The sequence below is a fragment of the Poecile atricapillus genome, chromosome 5 (assembly GCF_030490865.1).
Source record: "Poecile atricapillus isolate bPoeAtr1 chromosome 5, bPoeAtr1.hap1, whole genome shotgun sequence".
NCBI lineage: Eukaryota > Metazoa > Chordata > Aves > Passeriformes > Paridae > Poecile > Poecile atricapillus.
Genome location: NC_081253.1, coordinates 15,818,234 through 15,832,531, shown reverse-complemented (window position 1 = coordinate 15,832,531; position 14,298 = coordinate 15,818,234). Strand labels below are relative to the sequence as shown.

Below are 14,298 nucleotides of genomic sequence, written 5' to 3'. Positions count from 1 at the left end.
ACATCTCTGTGTCTTCACAGACATGACTGCCACCAGAAGGATGCAGGAGTTGGAATTTAACTTTTCTAAAAGTTATCCGGCACCTCTGTCCTGGAGAAGGGACCCAGTAGTGTCTCCTGGCACTCCACTGAGCAGCAGTGGCCCATCCATCCCCATGGCCAGGGAGGACAGCTGTGTGACCCAAGGTCCTGGCAACAAAGACTCTCTACTCAGGCAGCATTCAAGGCTGATGGTCCAGGCATCCTCAGTAGCATGATCAGCCCTGGCCTTGGCAGGGGTGGCTGCACTGGCCAGGGCTCAAACAGAGCTGCTGCTCTCAATGTAGTCACAAGTTATTAACAGCAAGGAGGCTGCAATGACCCTTTTTTGGCAGCCCAGATTTGTAATGCAGATCTGCAGCCTCACGGGGTTGTGCAGCACTGCCTGTCTGTCCCCACTGGGAGAGAAGGGCAAACTTTGGCTAGAGCCTCCCAGAGCATCGATGGCAAAGGGAGGTTTGGGGGACAAAGTGGGCTCCTGAGTCTGATACGTGTCTCTATCGTGTTTCTTCTCCTTTCTCTTGTTCTAGAGACCCAGGTGGACTCGGGGTCTCTCACACCCCTGGGGGAGCTGGTAGCAGAGCAGGTTAGGGATTGTTCTACCTGCTCTGCCTCCGGTGCTGGTGGCTCAGCACTGGCTGTCACCTCTGAGGGCCGGTCCGCAGGCCTCCTGCCGGCAGCCTGGACCGATGCCACCCCCTCCCTCCCTCCCGGCGGAGAAGGGCGAGCAGCTTCGGGTCCCGCACCTCGGGGCTCCTCCGCAGCCGGGAGGACCCCGCCAGGCTCCAGCGGCCCCCGAAGGGGGTACTCCCTCCCCACATGCAAGTGTACCCAAATAAGGGGGCGTGGCGGCACCAAGCCCCTCCCACCTATAAGAGAGCGCTGCGGCGGGGATTGCAGCAGCCGCAGCTCCGCGCCGAGCCCCGCCGCACAGAGCCGCCGGGACAGCCCGCACCACCCGCCGCAACATGGTGAGTGCGGGCCGGGAGGCGGGCACGGCGGCGGGGAGGGCGCCCGGCAGCCCCCCGGCAATCCCCCCGGCACCGTGCCCGGCGGAGCCGCCGCCACACGCCCCCTCCTTCCCGACCGTGACCTTGGGCAGCCCTAGCGGCCCCTGCCCGGGGGAGCCGCGCCCCCATCGCCCCGTGCCCTCCCTCCCGCCGCCACCGGCACCGGGGCGCCCGCTCCCCCCGCCACCGCCGGCGCAGCGCGGGGGGGCGCTGGGGACAGAGGGGGGTGACCTCTCCGGTGGGGAGCGGATGGACGGGAACAGCTGCCGAGGGTGGGGGCGCCAGCCGGGCACCGGGGGCCGGAGCCGGGCGTTCGGCGGGGCTCCCCCCGCGGCAGTGCGCGCCCCGTCGGGGCTGGCGGCGGAGAACGGGTGCGGGGGTCCCGTCCCTCCGGTCCCGTCCCGCGGGCGTCTGGCAGCGGCGGAGCGGGTTGGGGACGCTCTCCGAAGCGGGCAGTCGCCGCTGCCCTCGCCCGGGGCCGGAGCTGTCTATATTTAGCGGCTCAGGAGTGGGCCGGGGCCGTGCCAGAAGGCGCAGCGCAGCGCTCTGCCCGCCGCAGCGCTGACCGGGCCCTGCCGGGGAACCTGCCCCCAGCTGCCCTCCCTTCCTCTCTGTGGCTGGGTCTGCTCTTGGGTCTCCCGCAAGGAGCAGGAGCTCCTGTCCTACCCGGGCGCGGGACCGGGGCACGGACCCCATGGCAGCTAAGGGCACTGTGCAGTCAGGGAATGCAAGAGTGAATTGCTCCAGGACCTCGAGGCTGAATCGGGGTGTCCTGCTCGGGGAGGCAGGGATGCTAGGACTAGCAGAGGCAGGGTGCCAGGGACAGCAGAGAAGGGATGCTGGAGTAGCAGAACAGGCCTGCACCTCCTGAATGGGAGGGCATGAGGCACATCTGCATCTCACAGCCTGCTCCTCAGCACTTCTGTCAACACAGGTTTTGCAGCACAGGGTTGGAACTGTGTAGCCCAGGGAATCTATATTACCTCAGAAACCGCTGGTCTTCATTGCCAGCCCTTACCTGGCTGCCACCTAGCACCCTTGCATCCACAAGGCTACTCATCCCACAGTACTGCTTATCTGGCTCTGGAGCAGCGAACAGAGGGGTTTTCCCATGCTGATTGCCTCTCATGGGTTAAGTATGTGCCCCTGTCAGCTCAGCTCCTTACTGGACTGCTGTTGCATGGGGAAGGGGCTGAGGCTGCCAGGCACCCTGGCAGAGTAGCTGGGCCAGGCTCCGCTCCCCTTGCTGCTGGAGGACAGGCCCAGCCAGAGCCCGTTGAGCTGGTGGCCCACAGCAAGGGCAGAGGCAAGAGGAATGCCAAAGCTGCCTCTTGATCCAGCATGGTGCCTGTGCATGGCTGAGGGCAATGCCAGCTATGGGGAGCCCCTGAGAGTGATGCAGGAGATCACCCAAAGGAAAAGGTGCTCTCTGGGATCACTGACCAGAGCAGATCCAGTGTGGGTGACTGTGTGGCACTTGGCACCAGGAGGAGCCCTCCCTAGAGCAGGCAGGACAGAGCTGTGCCAGGATCTGACCCTGCCTCCCCCTCCCCAGCGTGAGTGCATCTCCGTCCACGTCGGCCAGGCCGGCGTCCAGATGGGCAACACCTGCTGGGAGCTGTACTGCCTGGAGCACGGCATCCAGCCCGACGGGCAGATGCCCAGCGACAAAACCATTGGCGGAGGGGATGATTCCTTCACCACCTTCTTCTGTGAGACTGGGGCTGGGAAGCATGTCCCACGGGCCATCTTCGTGGACCTGGAGCCCACCGTGATTGGTGAGTGCACCCCGGTTGGGCAGTGATAGTGGTCATTATTTCCGGGAACAAACCATTGCAGGATGTCCCTGGAGTTCACACAGCCTGAGGTGCCCCAGTGGGTGGGTAGCAGGCAGCTGGCGCTCCTGGTCTTCTGACAATATCCTGCTCTGTGTTCGACCCGAGGGCCCTTTTTTTTCCCCAGGAGAAGCCACACACATGAGCACCTGCTTTTGTTCTTGAAGTGTCCTAGAGTCAGCGGTGCTTGTACCACATGTGCACCGAGAGAAACCAGCCCAACCGGCACGGCAGCTCCTGCCGCGCTGTGGGCAGGCAGCTCCCGAAGGGCGGGAGAAGCTGAGCTGCGCAGGGAGGTGGCAGCCACCTCCTGATGCCAGAGAAACCTGATGCTGGTGTTGGCTTTGCTGACGTGTGGGTCCTTGGCCGTGCCACCGGCAGGCGGAGCCAAGGTGAGGGATGGCTGCTAGCGCCCACGGGTCTGCTTGGCGGCCGGCTCAAAGCAACAGCCTCCACTGGGCTCAACCTGCCCCTGTTCTCTCCTAGATGAGGTTCGGGGAGGTGTCTACCGCCAGCTCTTTCACCCCGAGCAGCTGATTACTGGCAAGGAGGATGCTGCCAACAACTACGCCCGTGGGCACTACACCATCGGCAAAGAGATCATTGATCAAGTTCTGGACAGGATTCGTAAGCTGGTAAGTGACTGCAGCAAGGGGATGTGCCTCCCTGGACTGGGGTCCAGCATCCTGCTGGGGCTCAGAACATGCTGCAAGTCATGCTGGCCCTGGGAGGGATATGTGGCTGACCAGGGCAGGGATAGACCAGGTCCTGAATGGACTTCTGGACAGCTAGACTGTCACGAAGAAATCTATCTCAGAGCAATCTCTGCTCATCTTTCTCCACAGGCTGACCAGTGCACAGGCCTCCAGGGATTCCTCGTGTTTCACAGTTTTGGAGGTGGCACGGGCTCTGGATTCACCTCCCTGTTGATGGAGCGACTCTCTGTTGATTATGGCAAGAAGTCCAAGCTGGAATTCTCAATCTATCCAGCACCACAAGTCTCCACTGCTGTGGTAGAGCCCTATAACTCCATTCTCACCACCCACACCACTCTGGAGCACTCAGACTGTGCTTTCATGGTGGACAATGAGGCCATCTATGACATCTGCCGCCGGAACCTGGACATCGAGCGCCCAACCTACACCAACTTGAACAGACTCATCAGTCAGATTGTCTCATCCATCACAGCATCACTGCGGTTTGACGGAGCCCTGAATGTGGATCTGACCGAGTTCCAGACCAACCTGGTCCCCTACCCTCGCATTCACTTCCCCCTGGCCACCTATGCCCCTGTCATCTCCGCAGAGAAGGCTTATCATGAGCAGCTGTCGGTAGCTGAGATCACCAACTCCTGCTTTGAGCCGGCTAACCAGATGGTGAAGTGTGACCCTCGCCATGGCAAGTACATGGCCTGCTGCCTGCTGTACCGCGGGGACGTGGTGCCCAAGGACGTCAACGCTGCCATCGCCACCATCAAGACCAAACGCAGCATCCAGTTTGTGGACTGGTGCCCCACGGGCTTCAAGGTGGGCATCAACTACCAGCCACCCACGGTGGTGCCCGGGGGGGACCTGGCCAAGGTGCAGCGCGCCGTCTGCATGCTGAGCAACACCACGGCCATCGCCGAGGCCTGGGCTCGCCTGGACCACAAGTTTGACCTGATGTACGCCAAGCGCGCCTTCGTGCACTGGTACGTGGGTGAGGGCATGGAGGAAGGGGAGTTCTCCGAGGCACGGGAAGACATGGCCGCTCTGGAGAAGGATTACGAGGAAGTGGGCCTGGACTCCTATGAGGACGAAGAAGAGGGTGAGGAGTAGAGAAGCCTCAGCTTAAAAAGGACCACGCTCCTTCCTCGTGTTACCTGCAAACCCTTTGCAATAAACGGTTTCAGATCCTCCGTGTCTCCCAGTATCCCCCCAGCTGTATCGGTTTATCGCCAGGTCAGGTGTGTGGTGACTGCTTCAGCCCTGCTACTGGTGCTGCTATGCTTCCTCCCAGTGCTCTGCTCCAGCTCCAGCTTGCTGCCTGTGCAGGTAAGAGCCCTGGAGTCTAGTCCCTGGTGCTGTGGCACACATCCCACCCCACTCGTTGCTCCAGCCAGGGGTGGGCACCGCTTCCTCATGTGATATATGGCCCTGTGTTGTTTATCCTGGAGCTCAGGAGAGCAGATTTAGTCTGAGCAAGAAAAGAATAGCAGCTCTTGGGTCTTCTACTCAGGTGCAGCCCAAGGGTAGGTGGGCTGGCCTGGAAAGACAGTTGTTGAGGCAGTGGGAGCAATCTGGCACCCCTGCCCCTGTGGTGACCATACAGGGCAAGGGGTATGCCTGGCTCTCTGGTGCAGTGGGTGCACCCCGCAATGGCACCCAGCATGGCAGTAACCCCTGTGGCTGCTCTTCTGCTGTGTGAGGTGAGAGGATTAAAAGAGGGGAATGCTCCCTGTGAAACTGCTTGTCTGCATCTCTTTTTTTACCCCCTCTCCGTGGGTAGCCCAGCTGCTGGAGCCTCACTGAGCCCCTCCAGCCAAGGCTGCCTGCTGGGCTGGGGTGTTCTCAGTGCTGGGGTGGTTGTGCTGTCCCCATGCTCTGCATACCCCGACCAGAGCAGAGCTGCTGCTCCTGCCTCCCATGGTCTGGCAGCTCCCCAGTCTGACCATCCACCTCCCTCTTCACAGGCAGCAGAGTTCTGCCTGTACCCCTGCCACTGCCTTGCCTGCCTGTGCTGATCCCTGCCCCGCGGTGCCCAGCGCTGGAGGCTCTCAACAGCAGTGTCTGGCTCCAGCTGCAGAGTTGTGTTAGCTCCCAATAGGAGCATTCTGGGGCCAGGGATTAACTTTCCCTGCTTACTGCTAATGCTCTGGCTGTGCCGCCCTGGCTGGCCTCTGCTGCCCTTCCCCTCCAGCAACGCTTGGCTGCTTAACCCAGACAGAGTGTGCTGCTCTCCCCATGCCGTGCCAGGACCCCTCCCTGCAGACAGGGACACAGCCACACCTCCGCAAGAACATACTTTACTTCAAACACAAGGCCACATCGGTGCCAAGAGCAGTAGCAGAGTGGGCACTTCCTCTGCCTCCCTCCAACACAGCACCGGGATCCGGCCGTCAGGAACAACCCTCCTGGGACACAGAGCTGCAGAACAGCAGCTCCCATCCCCAGGAGGGGTCCCACAACATCCTCTTCTGCCACCCCCAGGGAAGGTAGCAGCTGGCAAGGGACCCATGTTTAGCAGCAGATCACATATCCACAGCTCAGGGGCACAGACCAAGGCCCAGGCAGCAACATCCAGGGCACAGAACACTCCAAATCCAACACACCTCTGGCACAGAGCAGCAGCTCTCCCCCAGGGCATCAATCCCCTCTGCAACAGGCCTGCAGGGCAGCAGGGATTAGGGCAGCTGCTTTTCCCCTGGTTCAGCCAGCATCACCACTGGAAGGGGATGGGCTCAGATCTGTGTGGTGTCCTGTCCCACCGGTGCTGGTTGCAGCCCCTCCAGTTGGTGGAGGACTTCATTTATGCTGGGTCTCTCCTGGGGGTTCACTGTCATCATGGAGAAGAGCAGGCGTTGCAAGGCAGCCGAGTATCTGGAAGAAAGACGGCAAGGGAAGGACCCATGTGGTGCACGGGACAGGGCCCTGGGGGGCCACCCAGGAATGGGGTCACTCTCCCCAGCCCCTCACCTGGTTGTGGAGGGCAACGTGAGGGGGTTCTGAACTGCCAGAGCCACACTGTCACCCTTCTGGAAGATGGCATCATAGGGGCCCTCTCCAAACATCATGCAGTACAGCACACAGCCTAAGGACTGGAGAGTGGTGGTGTCAGTGCAGCCCCGCAGCAGTGGGATGGGGAGGGCCAGAGAGCTGGATCCTTACCCAAATATCTGTACGCTCATCTATGATGCACTGGCTCGGCACTGTGAAGAGCTCAGGGGCACGGTAGGAGATGGTGCAGCGCTGGGCAGCCCAGTCCTGCAGAGAGGAGGATGGGGTGAAGGGACTGGAGCAAGGACAGGCTTGTGGGGTGACATCCCAGACCACCCACCTGCACAGCCATGGCCTCACGAGAGCTGTTGACTTCGATGCGAGCTTGGTTCATGGAGCCCAGGTCCATCAGCACAGGCTGGTCATCCTCATCCAGCAGCACATTGGTGGGCTTGAGGTCCCTGTGGGGATGGACATCACTAAGTGCCCACTGGGGCCCTGCCAATCCCCCCAGCCAGTGCTGCCACCCGTCACCTGTGTGCATAGCCCTTGCTGTGGATGGCTTGCAGCCCACGGCAGATCCCATGGAGGATGTGAAGGATCCGCTGCTCTGGCATGAAGGTGCCTTTCTCTCGCAGTGCTTCCACCTCTCTCCAGAGGGTTCCCCCCTGGCAAACACAAGCAGCTGGTCACCACGCTGCTCCTGGGGTGGTGGGGCAGTCAGGAAAGCCCCCCTCACCTTCACATAGGGCAGGAGAAGCCAGGCTTCGTGCTTGGCACCCTTCTCCACCATGCAGTGGGCCACCAGGCGCAGGATGTTGGGGTGGTCGAAGAGGCCGTGCATCTCCACCTCGTGGAGGGCAGCCTGGCGGTCTTCCTTGTCGTGGCACAGGATGCGCTTCAGGGCGTAGAAGCGCCCATCCCGCAGCCCCTCCACCAGGTCCACATAGCTGAAGCCCCTGCAAGGAGTCAAGAATAGCATGGGTTGGGGGCTGTGACATCCATGTTGGGGCCTTGTGCCCAGTCCCATCTATGAGCACCCAGGGGCGGGAGATAGAGAGCAGCAGGAATTCCCCAGGTATGCACATCCCCCCCACCTTGCAGGCACCTGTCAGGAAACAAGACCATCCCCTCTCTGTATGAAAAACCCCACTGGCGCAATCATCCCCACTCTCATGGCTCCAAGCACACACTTCTGGGAATGACCAACCCGTCCCCGTCACACAGCATGAGAATCATCTGTCATGCACAAGCACCCGCCCCATGCCGAAGCATCATCCCTCGCCAAGCCCAAGTACTTCCCCAAGCCCCAAGGTGACCTGAGCTCAAGCATCTCCCCACCTTGCCCGAGCATCCTGTGCCTGAGCGTCACCCCAACGCCAAATCATCGCCCATGCACAAGCACCCCCGTGCCCAAGCGTGCCCCCCACACCCAAGCACTCCCCCTGTACAAGCACCCCCAAGCCCGCGCACCTCCCATGCCCGAGCATCCCCCATACACGAGCACGCCCGTGCCCAAGCATCCCCCCCTCTTTCCCGAGCATCCCTCCCGGAGCACGGGGACCTCCCGCCCGAGCCCCCCGCGCTCCAGCCCGCCGCGCACCCCTCTGCCAGGCGGTGGAGCAGGAGGTACCGCGCTCCCCCGAGGCTGACGGTGCCGCGGGAGCAGACGCACAGCGTCTGCCCCATGGCCCGCGCGCGTCATCGCCCGCCGCCGCGCGTCACCCGCCGCGTCACCCGCGGGAGGGGCCGCTCCGCCTCCGAGCAGCGGGCTCGTCCTGCCCTGCTGCACCTCCCGACACCCTTGACACCGGCTCTAGCCCTCGCCCTGCTGGATGAGGGACATTCTCCTTTCCCTCATCCAGCAGCAGCAGCCCTCCTATAAGAGCTGCAGCCGAGCTTTCCATCACCACCTCTCAGACAGAACAAGCGGGCTGAGCTCAATGAAAGGGTTCTGCCTGGTGGCGAAACTTTTATGAGGCTCCTTGTCCCCTCACTTTGATTGTCTCTCGGCGCCCCACTGGGCACCAGGGGTTCATGTGTTGCGTTGTGCGGCGTTGTGCCGCCTGCATCCCTGGGGTGGGCTTTGCGGGGCTGATGCGCGCCGGGCCAGACGTGGAGGGTCGGAGCCGCCCACCCCTTTCCCATGGTCCCGCCCCAGCTGTTCCAGCTGCCTGCGCTCGGGACCGGGAGAAGGAAGCGCTCGGCGCTGGCCAGGAGCCTTCTGGGCTCACGTGATGGTGCTGGCCACGTCCGGCTTCGTCCCCGATCTCCGGCCTGCCGAGCACACGGCGACGATGGCGCTGCCGGCCCTCCCCCTGCTGCTGGCAGCCGGGCTCCTGCACACGCAGGTTAGCAAACGAGGGTGGAATGTCTGGGAGAAGCGCACAGAACTGAGCTGTGAAGGAGCCGGTGGGACGCCTCCGGATTTCTGCCTTATTTCCCGATCCGTCTCCCTGCTCGGCATGCTATAGCTCCCTCCTGCAGCAGCCCATGTCCAGCCCCGATGTCCCAGCTTACGTTCCCGGCTCCTTCCCTGCCCTCGCTGCACCCACTCCAGCAGCACCCGTCCCCGCAAATGCCACCGGCTCAGCCGCCGGGTGTTTGATTAGCGGGGAGGTTCAGCTCTTCCCTCCTGCTCTCCCAGAAGGACAATTTGGTACCAATTTTGGGGGAGGACTCCTCCAAGAACCAGCCCCATCAGTGCTTGTCCCAGGAAGCATAGGAGGGGGCGGCTGTGCTCGGGGAGGTTCTGCAGCTCCAGCTCCCTCCAGCTCTGCCCCTTTCCTACAGGCCTCCCCTTCGACACGCTCATTCCAGCTGGATTACGAACACAACTGCTTCCGCAAGGACGGTGTCCCTTTCCGCTACATCTCGGGCAGCATCCACTATGCTCGTGTCCCGCGCCCTGCCTGGAGGGACCGGCTGCTCAAGATGTACATGAGCGGGCTCAGCACTGTGCAGGTGTAAGCCATGGCGACAGCCCTGACGGTGCACAGCCCACAGCCACCACGGGCTTTCTGGGATCTGTAGGAACAGAGACAAGGGTGTTGTCTGACGACAGGGAGCAAGGACCAACACTTGCATTTGGCTGTGACCCCCCCCTCCAAGTCACCTCTGCCAGACACAAGCATGAGTGTGGGCTAGTTCCAGTCCAGCCCGAGTTGCCATACTCGGCTCAGGCTGCAGGCCAGCTCCCAGAAGCAGAGGGAGCAGCTGGTGGGATGGCTCCCTGTCATGCTGGGGTGTTCTTAGCCTCTGTATGCTGATCTCCCCTCTCACCCCAGCTACGTCCCCTGGAACTACCATGAGATACTGCCAGGAGTTTATGACTTCACTGGGAACCGGGATGTGGAAGCCTTCCTGGACCTGACAGCTGAGCTGGGACTTCTGGTGATCCTGCGGCCAGGGCCCTACATCTGTGCAGAGTGGGAGATGGTGAGCTCCCCAGCTGGCACAGAGGGGTGATGGGTGGTCTGGGGACGGCACAGCAGGGCTGGCCCTTCGGGCTGTCGCACTGACTCCAGTGCCATGCCTGCTGTGCCCAGGCTGCCGTCCCACAGACCACTTGCCGTGCTAGCATTGCTGTGGCCAATTTCAGCTCTGGGCAGGCCCAGGCTGCTGAGCAGTTTCTCTGCCTCTCTCTCTGCCTTGTGTGTTTCTCCAGGGTGGTTTGCCTGCCTGGCTGCTGTGGAAACCAGACATCATCCTGCGCACTTCTGACCCTGGTGAGGCTCAGCACAGGGCTCTGGCCACCATGTCCTTACAGCCTGGTGCCAGTCCTGGCATTGTCTCCACACACCTGCTAGCTCTGCCTCTGTGGTCTTTCCCATCATCTTCTCATCCTTTGAGAGCCCCAGAGTTTGTACTCCGTCTCCACTTCCCCATCTCGCTTGACCCTGCCCCATCTGCTGTGTCTTCCTCCTGGCAGGCTGGCTGCAGGTGGGCTGAGTGGGATGCTGCAGCCAGCCCCTGCCCTGCCTCTCTCCATCCAGCCTACCTGGCAGCTGTGGACTCCTGGCTCCATATCCTGCTGCCCAAGATCAAGCCACGCCTGTACCAACAGGGAGGGAACATCATCAGTGTGCAGGTAAGGTGCTGTGAGGCCCAGTGCTGTGCCCTTCTCTTGGTCATCTTTGGATGTGCCCCAAAAAGCCAACAGTATCCCCTACACAATGACCTTACCCAGCAAAGCTCAGATAAATCCCTCCCAACTTCTGGACCTGGATCTAAATCCAAGGGCTGGGAATCTGAGGTAACTGCTATCACCGCAGCTGTGGTTTGAGACTGACAGAGCTGGAGCTCGTGGTGAGACTGGAAGGTTGTGCTCAGGACCCACCTGGGGGTTGTCAGGACGCCTGATGATGTCCAGAGAAAAGGGGGGAGGTTGGTGCTCAGCCCAGTGGGCAGTGGGACCTGTCTGCAGCCCTGCCATGTGCATACTGCATACCAGTCCCTGCAATGCTCACAGGTGGAGAATGAATATGGGAGCTACTATGCCTGTGACTATGGATACCTACGGTATCTGCTGGGCTCCTTTCGGGCACTGCTGGGGAGCGAGGTGCTGCTCTTCACCACCGACAGCACACGAGCAGAGGAGCTGCGCTGTGGCACGCTGCAGGGGCTCTACGCCACCGTCGACTTTGGGCCAGGTATCCTGTGGGAGAGGAGGAGGAGCAGAGGGAGGATGTGGGTCCTTTCTCTCTCCTGCTCAAACCTCCCACTCTCCACCTCCACAGGATCCAACGTGACAGAGGCATTTGGTGCCCAGAGACGTGTGGAGCCAAAGGGGCCCCTGGTGAGCTTGGCATGGGTGCTGTGGGAGGAATGACCCGTGACAGCTTTGGGGAGGCAGAGGTGGCAGGCAGTGAGGCAAAGAGGGGTGCAGGTGACAGTGCCTTTCTCCTCCAGGTAAACTCTGAGTACTACACAGGTTGGCTGGACTACTGGGGCGAGGCACACACCAGCACCAGTGCAACATGGGTGGCCCGGGGGCTGGAGGACATGCTGCATCTGGGAGCCAGCATCAACATGCAAGTAGTCAGCTGGCAGAGGGCACAGTCTCCAGGGGAGTGGGTATCACCTCTTGCCTTCAGCCCATAGGGATCAGGCCAGCAGGGCCTGTGGGTGCTGGAGGGAAGGGGCAGTGCCTGGTGAGCCCCTGCTGGGTCTGTGGGATTGCTGACCAGGCTCTCTGGGGTGTATCATAGGTACATGTTCCATGGAGGGACGAATTTTGCCTACTGGAGTGGTGAGTAGAGTCTTGTTCTAGGGAGGGAGTGGCACACTGCAGGGCTGGGGATCTTTCCTTGGCCATCCCTAAGAAGCCTGCTTCAGGCTCTTGTTCTGTCCCATGGGGCAGGCTGACACACAGCCAAGGGCCCTTGAACCCATGCTTGTCTTCTCTTGGGGACTATTTTTGTGCCTATGCAAGGGCTCACAGTTCTGGGTCATGCCCCCCACCACATTGCACTGGAGCCAGCTTGGGGCTGGGTTCCACGCCTTGGGCTGTGCCAGAGCCCCTTCCTCCAGCTCACACTACTTCCTTGTCCAGGTGCTGACTACAAGGACCAGTACAAACCAGTGACCACCAGCTATGACTATGATGCCCCCCTCTCTGAGGCAGGAGACCCCACCGAGAAGCTGTTTGCCATTCGCACGGTCATCAGCAAGGTAACAAACCTGGCAGGAATAAGGGGACAGTGCTGGGTACCCCTGCTTGTGTACCAGCAGGGCAAGGGACATCTCCCTGCTTGCCACGGGGGGCAGCTGATGGTCTGCTGTTCAGTTCCAGCCCCTGCCACTTGGTCCGATGCCGCCTGCCACTCCCAAGTATGCCTATGGCAGGGTGGCCCTGTGGAAGGTGAGTGCCTATTCCAAAGGCCGTACTGCCCCAGCATGGCACTGCTCAACTGGCCAGCACCCATCCCTCTCTTTGCAGTATGCTGACCTCCTGGATGTCTTGGATGTGCTGTGCCCCTCTGGGCCCATCCAGAGCCAGTTCCCTCTCACCTTTGAGGCCGTAAAGCAGGTGAGAGGCTGGGTGTAGTGGTGGATGCTTGAGGTGATCTCCTGTCTGCCTGGCCCTAGATCTGGGTCAGAGGAGTAGAGTTCACTTCCAGCTCCATTTCCTTTCCTGTACCACTGCAATGTGTCCTGCAGGCCCATGGCTTTGTGGTGTACCACACACAGCTGCCCTGGGATGTCCCAGACCCAGCCATGCTGGGCGCTCCTCCCCACAGCATCTGTGACCGTGGCTATGTGATGCTGCAGAAGGTGAGGCTATGGGAGCACACACCAGTCCCTGGGATAGTGCTCCAGAGGGCTGTGGGACCTGCTGGCAGCAAGACTGTGCTGTGCCAGGGCCTTGGGGACAGCCAGGGTGCCAAAAGCCATACTGAGCCTTTGTGGGGTGGCTCCTAGACCAAATTTTTCCCCCTTTGGGGGCAGAGAGCAGCCCTGGCAGGGCTGGAAGCAGGATGCTATGTGCCTGCTGGCAGTGTTTGGGGTAGTGGGATCTGAACATGGGTCAGCAGCACTGACCTTAGAACTCACCTTAAAACCACTGACTGTGGCTTTAGGAGTACCAGGGAACACTGGAGCGGGACGGGCAGACAAGACTGCATGTAACGGGCAGGGCAGGGGACACCCTGGACATACTCCTGGAGAACATGGGCAGGATCAGCTTCGGGGCCAACACTAGTGACTTCAAGGTAAGGGGAGAGGGCCCTGAGGCTCCAGAGGGGATGGTCTGGCAACCCATGTGACCAAACACTCCCCCTACTGCCACCTGAGACAGAGTCCAGTCTTGGTGGGGCCAGTCCCAGTCCTGCTCCCTGGTTCACCTCAAACCTGCCAGGATAGGGCTCAGAGACTGGCATCCTTCTCCCACTTATGCTGCCACAGCTGCCAGGGCCCTTTGCTCATCACACTTTCACTGCTGCAAGGGGAATGTGCTCTGGGGTTGCCAAGTGTCCTGACTGTGGCAGACACTGCTGCTTCATTTCCCCTCCTGTTCTATCTCAGGGCTTGCTGGCAAACCTCTCATTGAACTCCAGGCCTCTCAGCAACTGGCTGATCTATCCCCTGGCCATAGACACTGCAGTCCAACAGGGCTGGCCCTATGCTGCCCTCCCAAAATCAAGGAGTGGGGGCAGAGTGGGGCCAGCCTTCTACACTGGGACCTTTGAGACACCTGGCATTGCCTGGGACACCTTTGTGACATTCCCAGGTTGGAGCAAGGTAAGGCAGTGTACAACGGGGAGAGGGGATAAGAGTGGACCAGGACACAGTTCAGTCCCATCTCCATCATCTTCCAGGGGCTGATGTGGATAAATGGCTTCAACTTGGGCCGGTACTGGACCTGTCGTGGGCCCCAGCAGACCCTCTTTGTGCCTGGCTCGGTGCTGCACCATGGCCACCCCAACAACATTACAGTGCTGGAGCTAGAAGGGGCACCTCTCACTCCTCTCTTGCTCTTCCTTGACCAACCCCTTTACAACAGGACACTTGGCTGCAGCACCATGGCCACAGAGTAAACACTGCTGGGCACTGGCCTTGCCTCTCACTGGGGCTGGGGGCTGATGAAGCACAGGGGCTAAGGAAAGTGGCACAGGTCCTGGTTCAGACCTCTGGGGACTGTGTTAATAAGTAAAGGACCCAGGACTGAGCTTTATTTGCATGTCAATGCCACACTCATCCCAAATAGTTCCAGTGACCA

At 60.9% G+C, this 14,298-nt stretch overlaps 3 protein-coding genes and 1 long non-coding RNA gene across 7 annotated transcripts; 2 read left to right on the top strand and 2 right to left on the bottom strand.

The window, feature by feature from the left end:
- The first annotated feature begins 881 nt into the window (after positions 1 to 881).
- LOC131579796 (tubulin alpha-5 chain) lies at positions 882 to 4,794 on the top strand. Its single transcript, XM_058840199.1, has 4 exons — positions 882 to 1,009; positions 2,604 to 2,826; positions 3,370 to 3,518; positions 3,729 to 4,794. The coding sequence occupies exons 1-4, from the start codon at positions 1,007 to 1,009 to the stop codon at positions 4,698 to 4,700; spliced, it is 1,347 nt and encodes a 448-aa protein (XP_058696182.1). The 5' UTR covers positions 882 to 1,006; the 3' UTR covers positions 4,701 to 4,794.
- A 1,058-nt stretch (positions 4,795 to 5,852) lies between these two features.
- On the bottom strand, positions 5,853 to 8,637 carry STK16 (serine/threonine kinase 16). The gene is made up of 7 exons (XM_058839300.1): positions 8,182 to 8,637; positions 7,318 to 7,537; positions 7,113 to 7,246; positions 6,919 to 7,039; positions 6,750 to 6,845; positions 6,558 to 6,679; positions 5,853 to 6,461 (listed from the first exon to the last, which is right to left on the bottom strand). Exons 1-7 carry the CDS (start codon positions 8,265 to 8,267, stop codon positions 6,323 to 6,325), a joined length of 918 nt encoding a protein of 305 aa, XP_058695283.1. The 5' UTR covers positions 8,268 to 8,637; the 3' UTR covers positions 5,853 to 6,322.
- GLB1L (galactosidase beta 1 like) lies at positions 8,623 to 14,266 on the top strand. Of its 4 annotated transcripts, XM_058839288.1 has the most exons (16): positions 8,725 to 8,929; positions 9,372 to 9,544; positions 9,866 to 10,016; positions 10,246 to 10,306; positions 10,574 to 10,668; positions 11,050 to 11,230; positions 11,318 to 11,376; positions 11,490 to 11,611; positions 11,789 to 11,829; positions 12,133 to 12,251; positions 12,367 to 12,441; positions 12,520 to 12,609; positions 12,741 to 12,854; positions 13,160 to 13,291; positions 13,605 to 13,820; positions 13,898 to 14,264. In XM_058839288.1, exons 1-16 carry the CDS (start codon positions 8,816 to 8,818, stop codon positions 14,114 to 14,116), a joined length of 1,962 nt encoding a protein of 653 aa, XP_058695271.1. In that variant the 5' UTR covers positions 8,725 to 8,815; the 3' UTR covers positions 14,117 to 14,264. The 4 variants fall into 4 exon arrangements, with proteins under 4 accessions (XP_058695275.1, XP_058695271.1, XP_058695272.1 ...); XM_058839292.1 differs by having other exon boundaries at positions 8,623 to 8,929; positions 12,367 to 12,609; positions 13,898 to 14,126; XM_058839289.1 differs by lacking the exon at positions 12,367 to 12,441 and having other exon boundaries at positions 13,898 to 14,266.
- Positions 9,471 to 11,219, bottom strand: LOC131579425 (uncharacterized). Its single transcript, XR_009277706.1, has 4 exons — positions 11,099 to 11,219; positions 10,764 to 10,936; positions 10,579 to 10,632; positions 9,471 to 9,605 (listed from the first exon to the last, which is right to left on the bottom strand). It is a non-coding gene; the product is annotated as an uncharacterized LOC131579425 (long non-coding RNA).
- Positions 14,267 to 14,298: the final 32 nt, after the last annotated feature.